This window comes from Poecilia mexicana, unplaced genomic scaffold, assembly GCF_051168715.1.
Source record: "Poecilia mexicana isolate PSO_F unplaced genomic scaffold, ASM5116871v1 scaffold_10, whole genome shotgun sequence".
In the NCBI taxonomy this organism is placed as follows: Eukaryota; Metazoa; Chordata; class Actinopteri; order Cyprinodontiformes; family Poeciliidae; genus Poecilia; species Poecilia mexicana.
Window position 1 is genome coordinate 13,243,085 of NW_028263379.1, and position 12,933 is coordinate 13,256,017.

The 12,933-nt window shown below is 38.2% G+C and overlaps 1 protein-coding gene across 6 annotated transcripts in view; it reads right to left on the bottom strand.

Moving 5' to 3' along the window:
- The window catches only part of diaph2 (diaphanous-related formin 2), a 440,846-nt gene that overhangs the window by 192,967 nt on the left and 234,946 nt on the right, over nt 1–12,933 (bottom strand). For all 6 annotated transcript variants that reach the window (XM_088009428.1, XM_088009427.1, XM_088009429.1 and 3 more), the window contains 2 exons: nt 6,702–6,803; nt 3,176–3,270 (listed from right to left, as the gene is read on the bottom strand). In XM_088009428.1, the coding sequence (XP_087865554.1) occupies nt 3,176–3,270; nt 6,702–6,803 (197 nt within the window). The remainder of the gene's footprint in view (nt 1–3,175; nt 3,271–6,701; nt 6,804–12,933) is intronic.

Genomic DNA, 12,933 nt, shown 5'->3' on the forward strand with positions numbered 1-12,933 from the left:
TAAAATTTGACACGAGTGCAGCTGAATAAGATGATGGAGGCTGACACTGATGTTTGAAAATGTCTTAAATAATACAGCATCATAGTCTAGTTACAATACTAACCATTATGAGAGAACAATGAAGGCCTTTTAGGAGCTAACAGAGCACATATGGCTACGGATTGAAAAAAAAATTAACAAAATTCTTCAGATGGCATCGTTGCCATACATACAAAAAGGCAGATATTTTCCTCATGCCTGGTCCTTCTGCACTGATTAGCGAACTCGTGCGGGCCTCCCACGTCCCTCTGGACTTTGTGACATTAGGTTTTTTCCACATTCTTTTGCTGACTCAATCACTTGCTCTCATAAGTCCCATGGAGCCTTTCGCTTTGTTAGAGGCTTCGCTGCCCTGATTCACATTTATTAAAGAGGGAAATGGGGGATGTGAAGGCAACAATGGAAAGTCTCCCAAAGTGCATGACTAGTGGTTTGAATGTGGAAACAGTTTTTTTGTGTGACAATAGTTAGACACAGGTAATACCGGGGCCGTTTACTTGTTTCTAGACGTAGGATTTAGGTTAAATTACTATTTTACAGTGACTTAAGATCTGCCATGGCATCTTCCCTTTAATGCCGAACATGCTGGTAAAGGTAAAGTTCAGGGACTCATTAGGTTGTGTTCTGGGAAGGTCAATCTTTATACATTCAGCTGGTAGAATAATTCAAACAAATCTTTATTAATGGCTGATTACATACTATTCTCCTACTTCAATCTGTGTCTTATCGTGTGTGTTTCTTTGTAAATTTAAATAATTGTTTTTATCTTAAAACATAAAATATTTTATTTTTCTCAACTGTATTTCTTTAAATTACAATTTCAGCTGCACATGAAGGTTTGTTAATTACAATGTTTTACATGTAAACAATGATTTTTGCTGAATTAGACATTTTTTCACTTAAAATTAAAAAAATAACACTGCAAGGCGTTAATATTTTTCTCATTATTATATAATTTGGAAACATAGCAGGTTAGCATCTATAACAGAAAGACTCCAGAGTGAGTGGTGTTGAATGCTATCAGTAGTCTGATCAGGTCGGTGTAATGGCAGCTGTTTGATGGTGTGAACGTGATGGAGGGGGCTATTTATCTGGTGCTATGTCCAACAAGAGGCCAGGTGGGGATTGACTGGTGACACAGCTCTCCTGCTAGGAGATATAGACCACAGAAAAAAAAAGTTAAAGATGGAAAAAGGTCAACACCTTAACTTCCTTTCTCTTTCACAAAGAGAGGATGGGACCGCTCTGTGCTTTTATGTTGATTACCTATATCCTGAAAATCACCTTTTTAGATCCCCGACAAAATATATTGTTTCTTCAACTTATACTGGTGGGTACAGGATTGGTGCACATTTGACCACATGCCAAAAAAAAACAACTTTTTCTTTCCTAATAAAGGGGTTTTGGAGCTTTTCTGATCCATTTTAGATAATAAATAGAAAGGTTTATGATGGATGAAAGGAATGTAGTAAGGAACTAACGAGGTAGCAAAGAAAAGAACAAAGAAAATAACAGAATGAAGAAAGGAATGAATGAAATAAGGAACAGAGGAAGGAAGCAACTAAGAAAAGAACAAAACAGGAATGAAGAAAGGAACAAAGAAAAAACAAAGGAAGGAAGGACTGGATAAAGGAAGAATGGCATAAGGAATGAATTAGCAACAAAGATAAAAACAAGGAATGAAGCAAAGAAAGGAAGTAAAAAAGCAATGAAGTAAAAAAAAATAAACAGAAAGGAACGAAGTAAGAACAAGGGAGGAAATTCCATTTTATCATCATAGGAGACAATAAATAAGTGCCATTTTTGGTGGGTTGGCAAAGTTACAGTGAAATATAACGTAAAATGAATGTGCAGGTTCCATCTGCACATTACTAAATTACTAAATAACTGGTCATTGTTGTGGTTGAAATGACATGGCTAAAATGTATTTAATAGTTATGACACTTTGGGGTCCTCTGGACTAGATAAAGCACGACATAAATACGGGCCATTTACCATTAAACGACATTTAACTAAAGTCTTAAAAGTGGTGCGGGTTTTAATGTTTTTATCTTTTTTAATCTTTTTCAACATGTCTTTCTCTTTCTCACTGTTTATCCAATGTCACATGCTGTTTTTATTTTAATTATGTAAAGCACTTTGAAATGCCTTGCTGCTGAAATGTGCTATACAAATGAAATGTGATTGATTGATTTACTATGCATGGAGAGATCAATGAACTGATGGGTGGGTGAATGAAGTAGTTTGAAAATACAAGAATTTTCCCAAAGTCTACTTTCTTTACTGCACTCTTTATCCACTAGGAAGTAATCGGTGAGGGGAAAAAAATAAAAGCTGAGTCCTAAAGGTCTGTGTGGGAACAGCTATAGGAAACATTTAGTATTTAAATGATTTTCACTAACTTAAAATCTGAAACATGATCTGAACTCCTATTTGTAAAAAAAAAACATAATAATAAAACTGTAACACACAAAACATGCACATAACACAATACATCACTGCCAGGATTTTAATAAAATCAAATCTCCTATTTTCAACTCGCCCCTGAAATACACACCCCCAACTGATGAAATAAAACACAAACAAATACGGCATGGCTGTTTCAGTCACAAGGACAGTGGAAGAAACGCTGAGGCTTTGTGCTACCCAGTGATGCATCTTCACCTCATATGACCCCGCCCCATTTTCAATTAAGGCCCTCTGAGGCTGGAAAATATTCTCAAATAAAATGGGAACAAAAACAAGTAGCCTTTAGGAAGCTCATCAATCACAGTTTAGAGACAAAAGCAAAAGAGGAGGGTGGAGCTGAGGAGACTTTGCCAAGTCTCGTCCTTCATCATCCATTATGAGAGGATGAACGGAGGGGGGAGGGGGCCTCTGCGGTCCACCAGAGAATGAAAAGGCTGACTGAAGCCAGAAAACAACCCGAAGCAGGTTAAAAATAGGGTCGCAAAGCAGCTCACCAGACACTGAAATTCAAAAATCATCTTCTCATATGAGCACATTTTTCATTTGCGCACACGCACACAGACGTTTACAAAAAAAAAAAAAAAAAGAGAGAATACGTCTGTGAGAGACAGAGAGTGAGAGATTGTGTGAAAAAAAGCTAACACACCACAGTGAGCATCCGTCTTACCTGGATGAGTGATTCACTCAGTCTTTCCTCGTCTACCTCCAGCACAATGTCCCGGATCTCTTCATAAGGCAGGCGGAACGAGCCCAAGAAAATTGCTGTTTTGATGTAGAGAGAAGAGAGTCATTTCCTCACTTTTTTTTATTAGACTGCAGAGTTCACACTGACATTTTGGCACTCATCACTCCTCAGACAAAACGATCACAGACCATCCTTCCCATTTGGAAAAGCTGTGCTACCCTGACAAGAACCGCAAAGGAAAACATCAATATTCACCTGAGAGGAGTCAATTTTTGTTTATTCTTTCTTTTTTTCTTTTCTTTTACATGGGCAATCTAAAACAGAAACCCAATAAAAAATAAGAGCGACAGTTGCAGCTGAGCTGGCCACTCCTGAAAGCAACATGTTTTTGTTTGGGTGGATGCGAACGGGGCGCGATGTATTTGCCTCAAGGGGAAGCCTGGTGGGTGTTTCACACTCCAGGTGGGGAGGGTAGACTGGAAATTGGAGCTGATGGCGTATCCAGGTGGAAGTCACAGGTGGAGCTTTAGTAATGAGTTGGAAGAGAGTCACTCAACAGCTGCCATACAACTGTAGCAGTGGGACCTGATGTCTGTATCTGACAAGAAACTAGAAAAGAAGCATTTTTTTTTTCCTTTCTGTTTTATCCCTCAGTCATTTTTTTTAAACCTACTACTTTCTGTATTTATGAGCTTTTATTAGAACAAAAAATGTGCACGATGTTAACGCCGTGACTCCATGATGCCGTGTTCTGGCTGGTTAGATGCCATGACCGTGTTTGTGGGCTGTCACGTTGCACTTGTTGGACTATTTCCTGGATTCTACACCAATTGTTGCCAGAATGGGGAAAGTTTGTGGTGCAATCATGTTTCCAACACATTTTTGATGCCAAGAAAAACTTACAGTATTTGTATTCCTTTTTAACCATTTTTTAAAAGCATAAAAGATAGAGGATCACTATGAATTTATGGCAGGAATTGCAACCAGCGTTAGACTTTATACATGGAAACTGCAAATTGGAAAAACCAGACAGGATGGAGGAATGGCAACTCAACCGAACAGTGTATTCATCCGTCTGACCATCTTTTCTGGTCTTCTTGTTGCAGGTTTTGTGTGCAAAGGCTTGACCTTGAAAGTATGAAATATGAAAAATGTGAAGAAAACCCTGATTGTGAGATGATGCGCTACGTTCATATCCGGGTTGTTTTTGCATTCATGCTACTGTGAGCATTTGCAAATGTTGTCACTGCACTTGTGTACGTTTTTTGACAGGGCTGATAGGTGTCAGTGCCAGGTCTGATTACCAAGCCGACAGAGGGGTCTCGAGTTTTGGCAGGAAGGAAAAAATAAGCGTTAAAGTTCCCACCTTCACAAAGGAAATGGGCGGGAATCTTGTTGTCGTACACAAACCACACAGCTCTCCCGAGTCGCCTTGACAAACACTACCGCAACATAAATCATTGTCATTGCCTACCGCTGAACCTGGCAAGCTCTCTTCTCAATTCTGATGTGAAGGTTCAGTGACTGGGATGGGTGGTGGGATAACGTGAGTGATTGTCATGTCAGTGCCACTTTATGTATCATGGTAAAATGATTATGCATTCTGCTATCGGGTAAATTGTGTCCATCTGTCTCCAAAAACCTTCCCTCAGCGCTGTCAGCAAGCTGCAGTGTGTGGCTGACTGGTGACAAGGCCCCAAATAGGACAAAATACACACACTGTTAACCATGAGAGTAGTTTACTGTAATCAAAAATCGTTTTCTAAATGCTGAAGTACAGATCATCCCTACATGGTAGTGTTTCTGTCATCTTATAGATCTGTTCAGTTTTTGTGTCATTGTTTGCTCACATTTAAAAAGTTCAGGTCACGAAACACATTTTAATATCCACTAATATAAAACAAACTGATTTTCATCTAGTATTTGCTATAATTAACAGGTAATCTTGTGCATCCGACTCTCCTTCCGGATAAATTTTTTAAAATGTAGAAAACATTTTTAATTACGTCTTTTAATCGGTAGTGTGGACATTAGTGTTGCATTCCTGTAAATTATAAGTTAAGTCAATTTAGTTTTTTTTCTTTAAGCAGTAAGAATATACCAGAATGAAAATAAGCAGTTATTAAATTTTGAAAAGACGAAGCTTGGTGATTTTTAGACTATAATATTTGTTGATTATTTTGTCTACATTTTTGCAAGAAATAAATGACATATCTTTCAAGGAGTCATGTTGGATGTGAGGATTGAAACAAACGATCCGTTTCCACCTACAACCTATTTTTCAGGAGTATTTCTAAGAATCAGATTTAATCCCAAACTTTAAATGGGCTGCATCAACACTCACGGTTTGCTTTTTGTTTGAGTTACTCATCTTCTACAAAACTCCAATGAGCGTAACTACATAAATGTGGTTATAGTTTTCATGAGAGGAAAGGGAATTAATTTCTTTATGCTGGACTCCTCCCCATTTGCAGATGTTTTTGTAGGTCATATCTAACAGTCAAAAGACAATGCTGCTTTGAAAGCTGAAAGATCAAGGGACTATGCTACTTTACACGCTATTGGCTAACATCTGCAAATCAGCCAATCCATGAGCGCCATTTCTTTCCTTGGCACTGATTGGCTGTTCCCTTATTATTTGAAATAAGGGAAACTTTGAATGTTAGCTTGTGGTGTAGTCCTAAGGCAAATTCAACTGTGTGTATTAATGCATATTAGGGATATTTGGTGTTTAAACTCTTAGCAGCTATAAGCATTTTAATAGAGGGCTTGAAGAATTTACGGATTTTGTCTATTCTTAAGAAATAAATAATGACATGCAAAGTGAAGTTTGGCACATGAGGCTCATTAAAAAATTCTACATAAAAATAGTACACCATTTTACACTGCAGGATTTGACATGGAGTTTTTGTGCCTACTTCATTTTTTTAAAATACATTTTTCAACCTTGCTTAATAAATTACATGGTGGGCTGTGTGGTTAGATTAAAATTGATTTATAACATGGTAAAGACCAGATCCTTTACACTTCAAAAGCTAAATTGGGAGGTGTTTTTTTTATTATCTTTCTTTTTTTTTAATATAACTTTATATTAGCATCCAGCATTAACTGAAAGCTTGCAGAAAGAAGTCTGCTTGGGCTTTAAACACCCACATGGAGCTCAAGCAGTCAAATCTGTTAAGAATTGCTTTGCATAATCTGACACACAAGGCTTGGAAAAAAGCTATATGCACTTAGTTTGACTGCTATATTATTGCCAAAAACATCTTCAGGTTCCCAGAAAGGGCTCAATAATTCACTATCCTAACATAGAGGGCGTTATTATAATAGTTTTTTTTATTATTATTATTATTATTATCCCACCAGCAGCTGCCTTTTCCTGCTCGTGGGAATATAAACAGCTGCATTGTGGAAAAAAAAAAGAAAAAAAGAAGCACTGAACTTTCTGAGATGAAAGACGATTGTAAAGAACGCTGCATGAACCAAACAGAAATCCAAGGATACTTACAGAGGTTCTGCGCCGTTTTGGGATCCAGGATACGAAGTTCCTTTGCCTTCTTCTTGAACTGTGGCACTCGGTCATCAGTCTCATCACTCACATCTTTTTTCACTGCAGTACAAAAAAAAGAAAAAAAAAAAGTTTAAAACAACTGGCCAGCTACATGATATGCAGTGGGTTGCAGCAAAGGTAATGTTTTGATGAAGTCTACTTATAGGTAACCTTTATACTAATTGACATATTATCAGTTGAATTGGACTGAATAGTTCCATAATTATGGTCGAATTGAACTGTATGTAATTAATCCATCTACATGTCTGAATAGAATAAACATAAAAATGCTGATCAGACAGACAAGATGAGAGAGATTTCGTCACAAAGTACTTCAACTATCTGTTAGTTTTGATAATTGTCCTGTAGGATTAATGAAAACACAAAGTGCTTTACATGCAAGACCAATTAAAACAAAAACCTTTTTATTACAGAAATGTTTTTGAATTGACAGGTGTCCAGCAGACAGACGCAGCTGAAGATGCTTTTCGCAGGACTATGATGTATCTCAGCGTACGGACTCGACGTTTGGTCGACAGAAAACGTGTGATAGAAAAGAAGTGCACAGGGAACTGGGAGAACCTGCACCCTGACAGGAATGCAAATAAAAGTTCACTCAAAGGTTTGGAGGAGATTTACAAAATGTGGAATGTGGTTACAGTCAGATGCATTTGGGAGATGAGGTACAAATATTTTGTAAAATAAAGTTCTCCACATCGTCACAACGGGATCACTGCCGTAGTGTGGAGTCTGTTTTGAAGAATTACATTTACTTCCAAAGTTTGATGAAAATAACCGTTTACCCCCTTCAAATCCAAGAAAACCGACAAAGTTCACCAAGAATACAGTCCACAAAACTGATTCAAAAATAAATAAACAGACTTGCCACAGAGCCTGTCAGCACAAACTCTTCAGTGTTTACCCTGAAATAACATCAAGTTTATCTAAAAGCCTACTTGTCCATGTAGACAGCGGCAGGACAACGTTTTAAAGCAGAATTACAGAACTGAGGAAAGTTTAATTTCCCACAATAAAGAAGGAGCGATATGAGAAAGAAGACTCCTTAGATCCTCCGTTCTCCCCTGACGGTTTCTGTGAGGAAGCACACTTTGTTGCTAATCATCACAACTGCTCTGTTTAAGCCCAAGGTGGGAGTCTCAGAGGAAATCTAGAACAAACAATCTGCTCCCTCAGTGCTGGCTTGCATATTTGAAGAAAGAATCAAAGAGGCAACATCTCCTGGGCACCTAGAAGAAGGAACGCTTAAGGCAGCTACCTAACTCTGCTGAGCACTGTCAACATATCACATCAGGGATGTAGTTGTTTACAGTGTTAAGCAATGCTAAATTGCAAGTAGGTTTAAAATGATGAAACAGATAGAATCACAGATGATTTTTTATTTATTTTTTTGTCAGAATGCTAAGATGCTCCTTCAGGAGCCCTCAAAACGTCAGGACCCCGACTTTAATCCAGATCTGACTGTAATGCGAGCTGCATGCTTTCCCTCTCTGACAAAAGCTACACAGGGAGAGGAGGGACACGAGAATCGAAATGTGTTTCAAGTAGATGTGGAAATCCAGGTTAATTATTAAATGTAGGAACAATGCAACCCACGTATTGCACGATTCATCGTGACAGATGCGTGTCAAACCGTTTCTGCTGTTGTTGTCAAAGTTTATCAAAGGATCCATCCTTCGACCAAAATGAATCCAAAGTATGGCATTTAAATATAAAAAAAGTTAAGTTAAAGTTGAACAAAAGTTAGCCAGTAAAACATTCTGATTTAGGTAGATTGAAACAACACCGTGACTGAGCGAGCACACTAATCCATTGTGGAGACACTCCCTGCCAGTGGCCTCACCATTCCCTCCTACACAGCCAAACTGCTCAGGAACAGCTTAAGGGAAATGGCAAAGGGCCAAGTGATTATCTGGCCTCTAAACATATCAGATTTCAATCCAAATCAACACCCACAGACTGCGTCAAAACAAGTCCTACCGACGAAAGCTGCATTCTGCGACCTGCAGGACCCAAAGGAGCTGCTGCCTAGGCTTGCTGCCAGATACCAACAGAGGTCCACTAAATCAACGGGGTTCCCCTTTCCTGTTATGTCATTTTGACAGCGTGTTTCAACGCAGAAAACAATCTGCTTGCACAAAGGCACCTCAGAATAACAGGAGACCATTGAAAAATTCAGTTATTTCACTATTTCAACTCCTTAAACCAAAGGATAACAAAAAACCAGATCCTTAGAAACGCTGTGTTCTTGCAACATTAAGACAATTATTTATATATTATACATATTACATTTATAAGCATTTAAGACCATTTTAAATAAAAAAAAGTATTTTTTATGGTTTAAACAATCGTAGGAAGACTACTGACTTCAGAGTTGTCTTAACAGATGATTTCCACCAACCAGCAGGGAAAGTCACAAAATGTAATAGATGAAATTAGTTGTCCATTCACAGAATGTTGTATTCAAGCCGACTCATAGAAAGTTGAGTGGAAGGAAAAAGAGTGCACAAGAAACAGGATTTGTATTAGAGGATCAGTAGATGCATACATGTGAAAGTGCCACCGTTCTCATTTACATTTAAACAGACAATTAATATCCAGCTGCTACATTTGGATTTTTTTTTTTTTTGCGTTGCACCAAGAGGAAACCAAAACTGAGGACAGTTCATTGGTGCTTTAAGTTGCTTAGTTAGTTTTTGTTCAGCTGACCTCAAACTTTGTGATTTTGTAAAAGGTAAATGCTGCTGCGCACTTAATTTCTGTGCAGAGGGTCAAAGCAGGTCTGCAGTCTAACCAGTTGTGCAAGTTCTTTGTTTTTACGGTGTGAAAAACGAAACACTAAAGGAACAGATGTTTTTGGTTTGGTTAATAACTTGGGCAGCAATGCGCTAAGCTTTTCATTTATGTTTGACAGCGTGACAGTGTGCGGTTAAACAAAGTTTGTACTGTTTCATGTGTATTGTTCAATCAAATTAGATTGTAACACAGAAGCTGTATTATGACCTTATAATACCCGACAGTATTAGGTATTTAAAAAAGAAAATATCAGCAGGTTAGGCTTTTTAAAGATCAGCATGAAAACTGCAATTGGTGCACTTCCCTCAGAAACAAGTAAAATATTACAATAACTTTAAATTTCTCAAATTTACTAAATGACTAAGTACTAATAACCCCCTTGATCTGGAATCAAAATAAAACTTCTTTTGTGATTACCCTAAAAAAATCTAAAGTCGAGCCAAAAGGGGGAAATTCAGCTCCTTTTAATAACAAATTATTATCTACATTCTCTATTATCCATTTACTGTACAGCAACTTTAATCCCTCATGATGATACTTTACATTCTCACCAGGGTGCTCTCAGCATTCTGCTGTTCGCCCTTGCCCGAAGGCCCCCATGCTGCACATAGTTAAGGAGCGTGCCTTTAAAACCCATAATGAACCATTATTTATGATGCTAACCTACACATCTCAGAGCTCTCCTGCTGGGAGTTGAACAATTGGCATCAGAAGGCTGGCCGCCGCGAAAGTTTTCTGCCGGTTGACTCAATTATGCCACGAGTCACATGTGTTTCCTCTGAGTGCTGCATGTGGACTGATGGGCCCTGGAGGGCTTGCACACATTTCAAGCTGCCATACTAGTCAGAGTCCCAGGTGTGTGGAGAGGATGAATATAGGTGGCATATACCCAGATGGCTGGCCACAACAAAAAAGCTTTTAAAGTTTTAGAAATGAAAACAAAACACAGAAGTTTGCAGGCAGTTGCTACAAATCCTCTACTCGGGAGAAAGTTTTTCTTTTTAGTAGAAATAGAACTTTGGAAATGCTTTCTTTAAGGCTTCTTCAGTCCTAAAAGGCTTAACCCAAATGACATCGTAGGTCCGCAACAGCTGATTGAAGTCCTTGCCAATATTAAGACGTGTTCTTCTAGTCGTCCAAAGGCTGAAATGTAATACTGTGAAAACAATGCTGTCCCTCATATTTGTTAGCAGAATCTCCCCAGCAGTCACACAATGGAGACACACTTGAGTCTGGAAAAATCTGGGAACCTTGTGTCCAACAAAGCCTTTTAGTATGGATTTATTATTTATCAGACACAAACAAAATGATTGGAAATGCCGATTGAAAAGAAAAGGAAAGCTGACGCATCCAGTTCACAACGCAAACAACACTGGGCTTACATAAAAGACTGAAGCAATATTTGAAACGCGAACACACATTTTTTTGTTTTCACAAATGGATACAAGTGTTTCTATTGGCATGGGTATTTATCGTCGTGTTCATTTCTTGAACTTTATTTTGTCTTGCAATTGTGTAAAGTCTTTAACCAGATCTTTTTATTTCTAAAGACATAAAGTTAAAAATATTTTTGGAAAGAGAAATGCAATAATAAAACAGCAAGTCGTAGTTTTAGAGTCAGGGTGATGCGTTTTAAGAAACGGAAAGAAAAAAGTTCTCTATTGAAAAAAAACAAAAAACTTAAAAATACATGAAGAAAAGCTTCTGGTGAGCATAAATGTTACACATTTTATTATCTGGGGGGGTTAAAGATTGGTATGTGCCAAGGGGAGTCACCAAATTGTTAAATTGTAATGAAAACACAGATGAATGCTTGACAGGGAAAAAAAAAACAATTTTGGCTTATTAAGGACGATTTGGTATTCATCTCTGTGGGCCTTGGATTGAGGTACACCCATGGGAAACTCTATGATAACAAGAGTTCTCCAACACTTGGACATCCAGTCTGTTTGCTGGCCCAGATTCCTTATCCTGGTCGCCTTCCATGAGATATCTCCCTCAAGACGTCCATAAAACCCAGGGCATTAGGAAGCTAAACACTACCACATGTTCACTTCCGGACACAGACTCCTCGGCTGAGCCCCGCCACCAGGCACCAGAAAATGAACAGGCCTTGAAAAGAAATAACAGAAAACTGCAGATGACAGGTCTTCAACTAACATATTTAAAGGCAAAGGAACACAGAGTGGAACAGACAATGTGGAGTCTGGTCTTCTTCGAAGCAATTTATTCCTTCAAATGTGCAATCTGCCTGCAAACATGGGCCCCGTCCTCCATGTCAGGGACTCATGCTGAGGATTTAGCTACTGGAAATATGCCAGGCTGTCTGACGGAGATGGATGCTGAAGAAAAGTCACTGCCCTCTGCCAAGAAAATACCAGTTCCACAGAGCTTGACTTCATTAATATACATGTTTTTATGCATGTAGGCTAAAACACGAACAGCTAAAAAGACAACGCCGATTAAATGCAGAATAAAAATAAATATGTAAAAGCATGAAAGCACTTTGAAGAAGAATCTGGTTGGTAATTTTTTATGTTGAGTTTCTTTAAACAGAGGTTTTTCTCTTAACCTTGAGATCAATCTGATGAATGGATATATAGCTGGTCCACTCCTCCCACTGTCTTGGTTGCTAAACGAACATGCCCACTCGGAAAAAGGGCAACCGTTCCCCTACTGATTCAGACTGGAAATTAATTATTTTCCTGTCATCTTGGCAAACCAGGAGCCCCGAAAGGGAATACCAAACATGGAGAAGCATATGACTTTCTGTATCACCACTTGCTGAATACAAATTTTCACAATAAAAAAAAACCCATATAGCTCCTATTAAAGTAAAAGGCCAAATAAATATTAGAGGACCTATAAACCACATTGAATAAAAAAAGGCCTTTTCATGGAAAGCAGATCAGTAAATTTAAAACAATTTTTAGATGCACCTTCCTTAAAAACAAGGAGTAACTTATGGAGATGCTGACACATGAGATAGATGTGCAGTCGGATATTGTTGTGCATGACTGTGACCACTTACTGGCAACGCAGAAAAGAGATAAAGCAACTACTTTTACTACTAGAATCATCTGTTCAGGAAAAAGGGAAGGGTTAGCGATAACTTGAGAGAGTTACGTAAACGTTGGACCAAAGAGAGGGTTACAGCGGTTTCTTAAGAGCACAAATTTTATCGACTAAGAAAAAAAATGCTAATTTACAGCGGTTTCTAATTTTTGTATAAAGTATGTCAATAAAATCATCTGCTGCTGTGCATAGATCACGCTAAACAGATAGCTCATCTCATTTAGCTGAACTGCTTAGTTTCAGCTGTGACAGATTTTCTTTCTCCAAGTTTCCACGACCAGCTTGAGTGAGATTTTAAGGC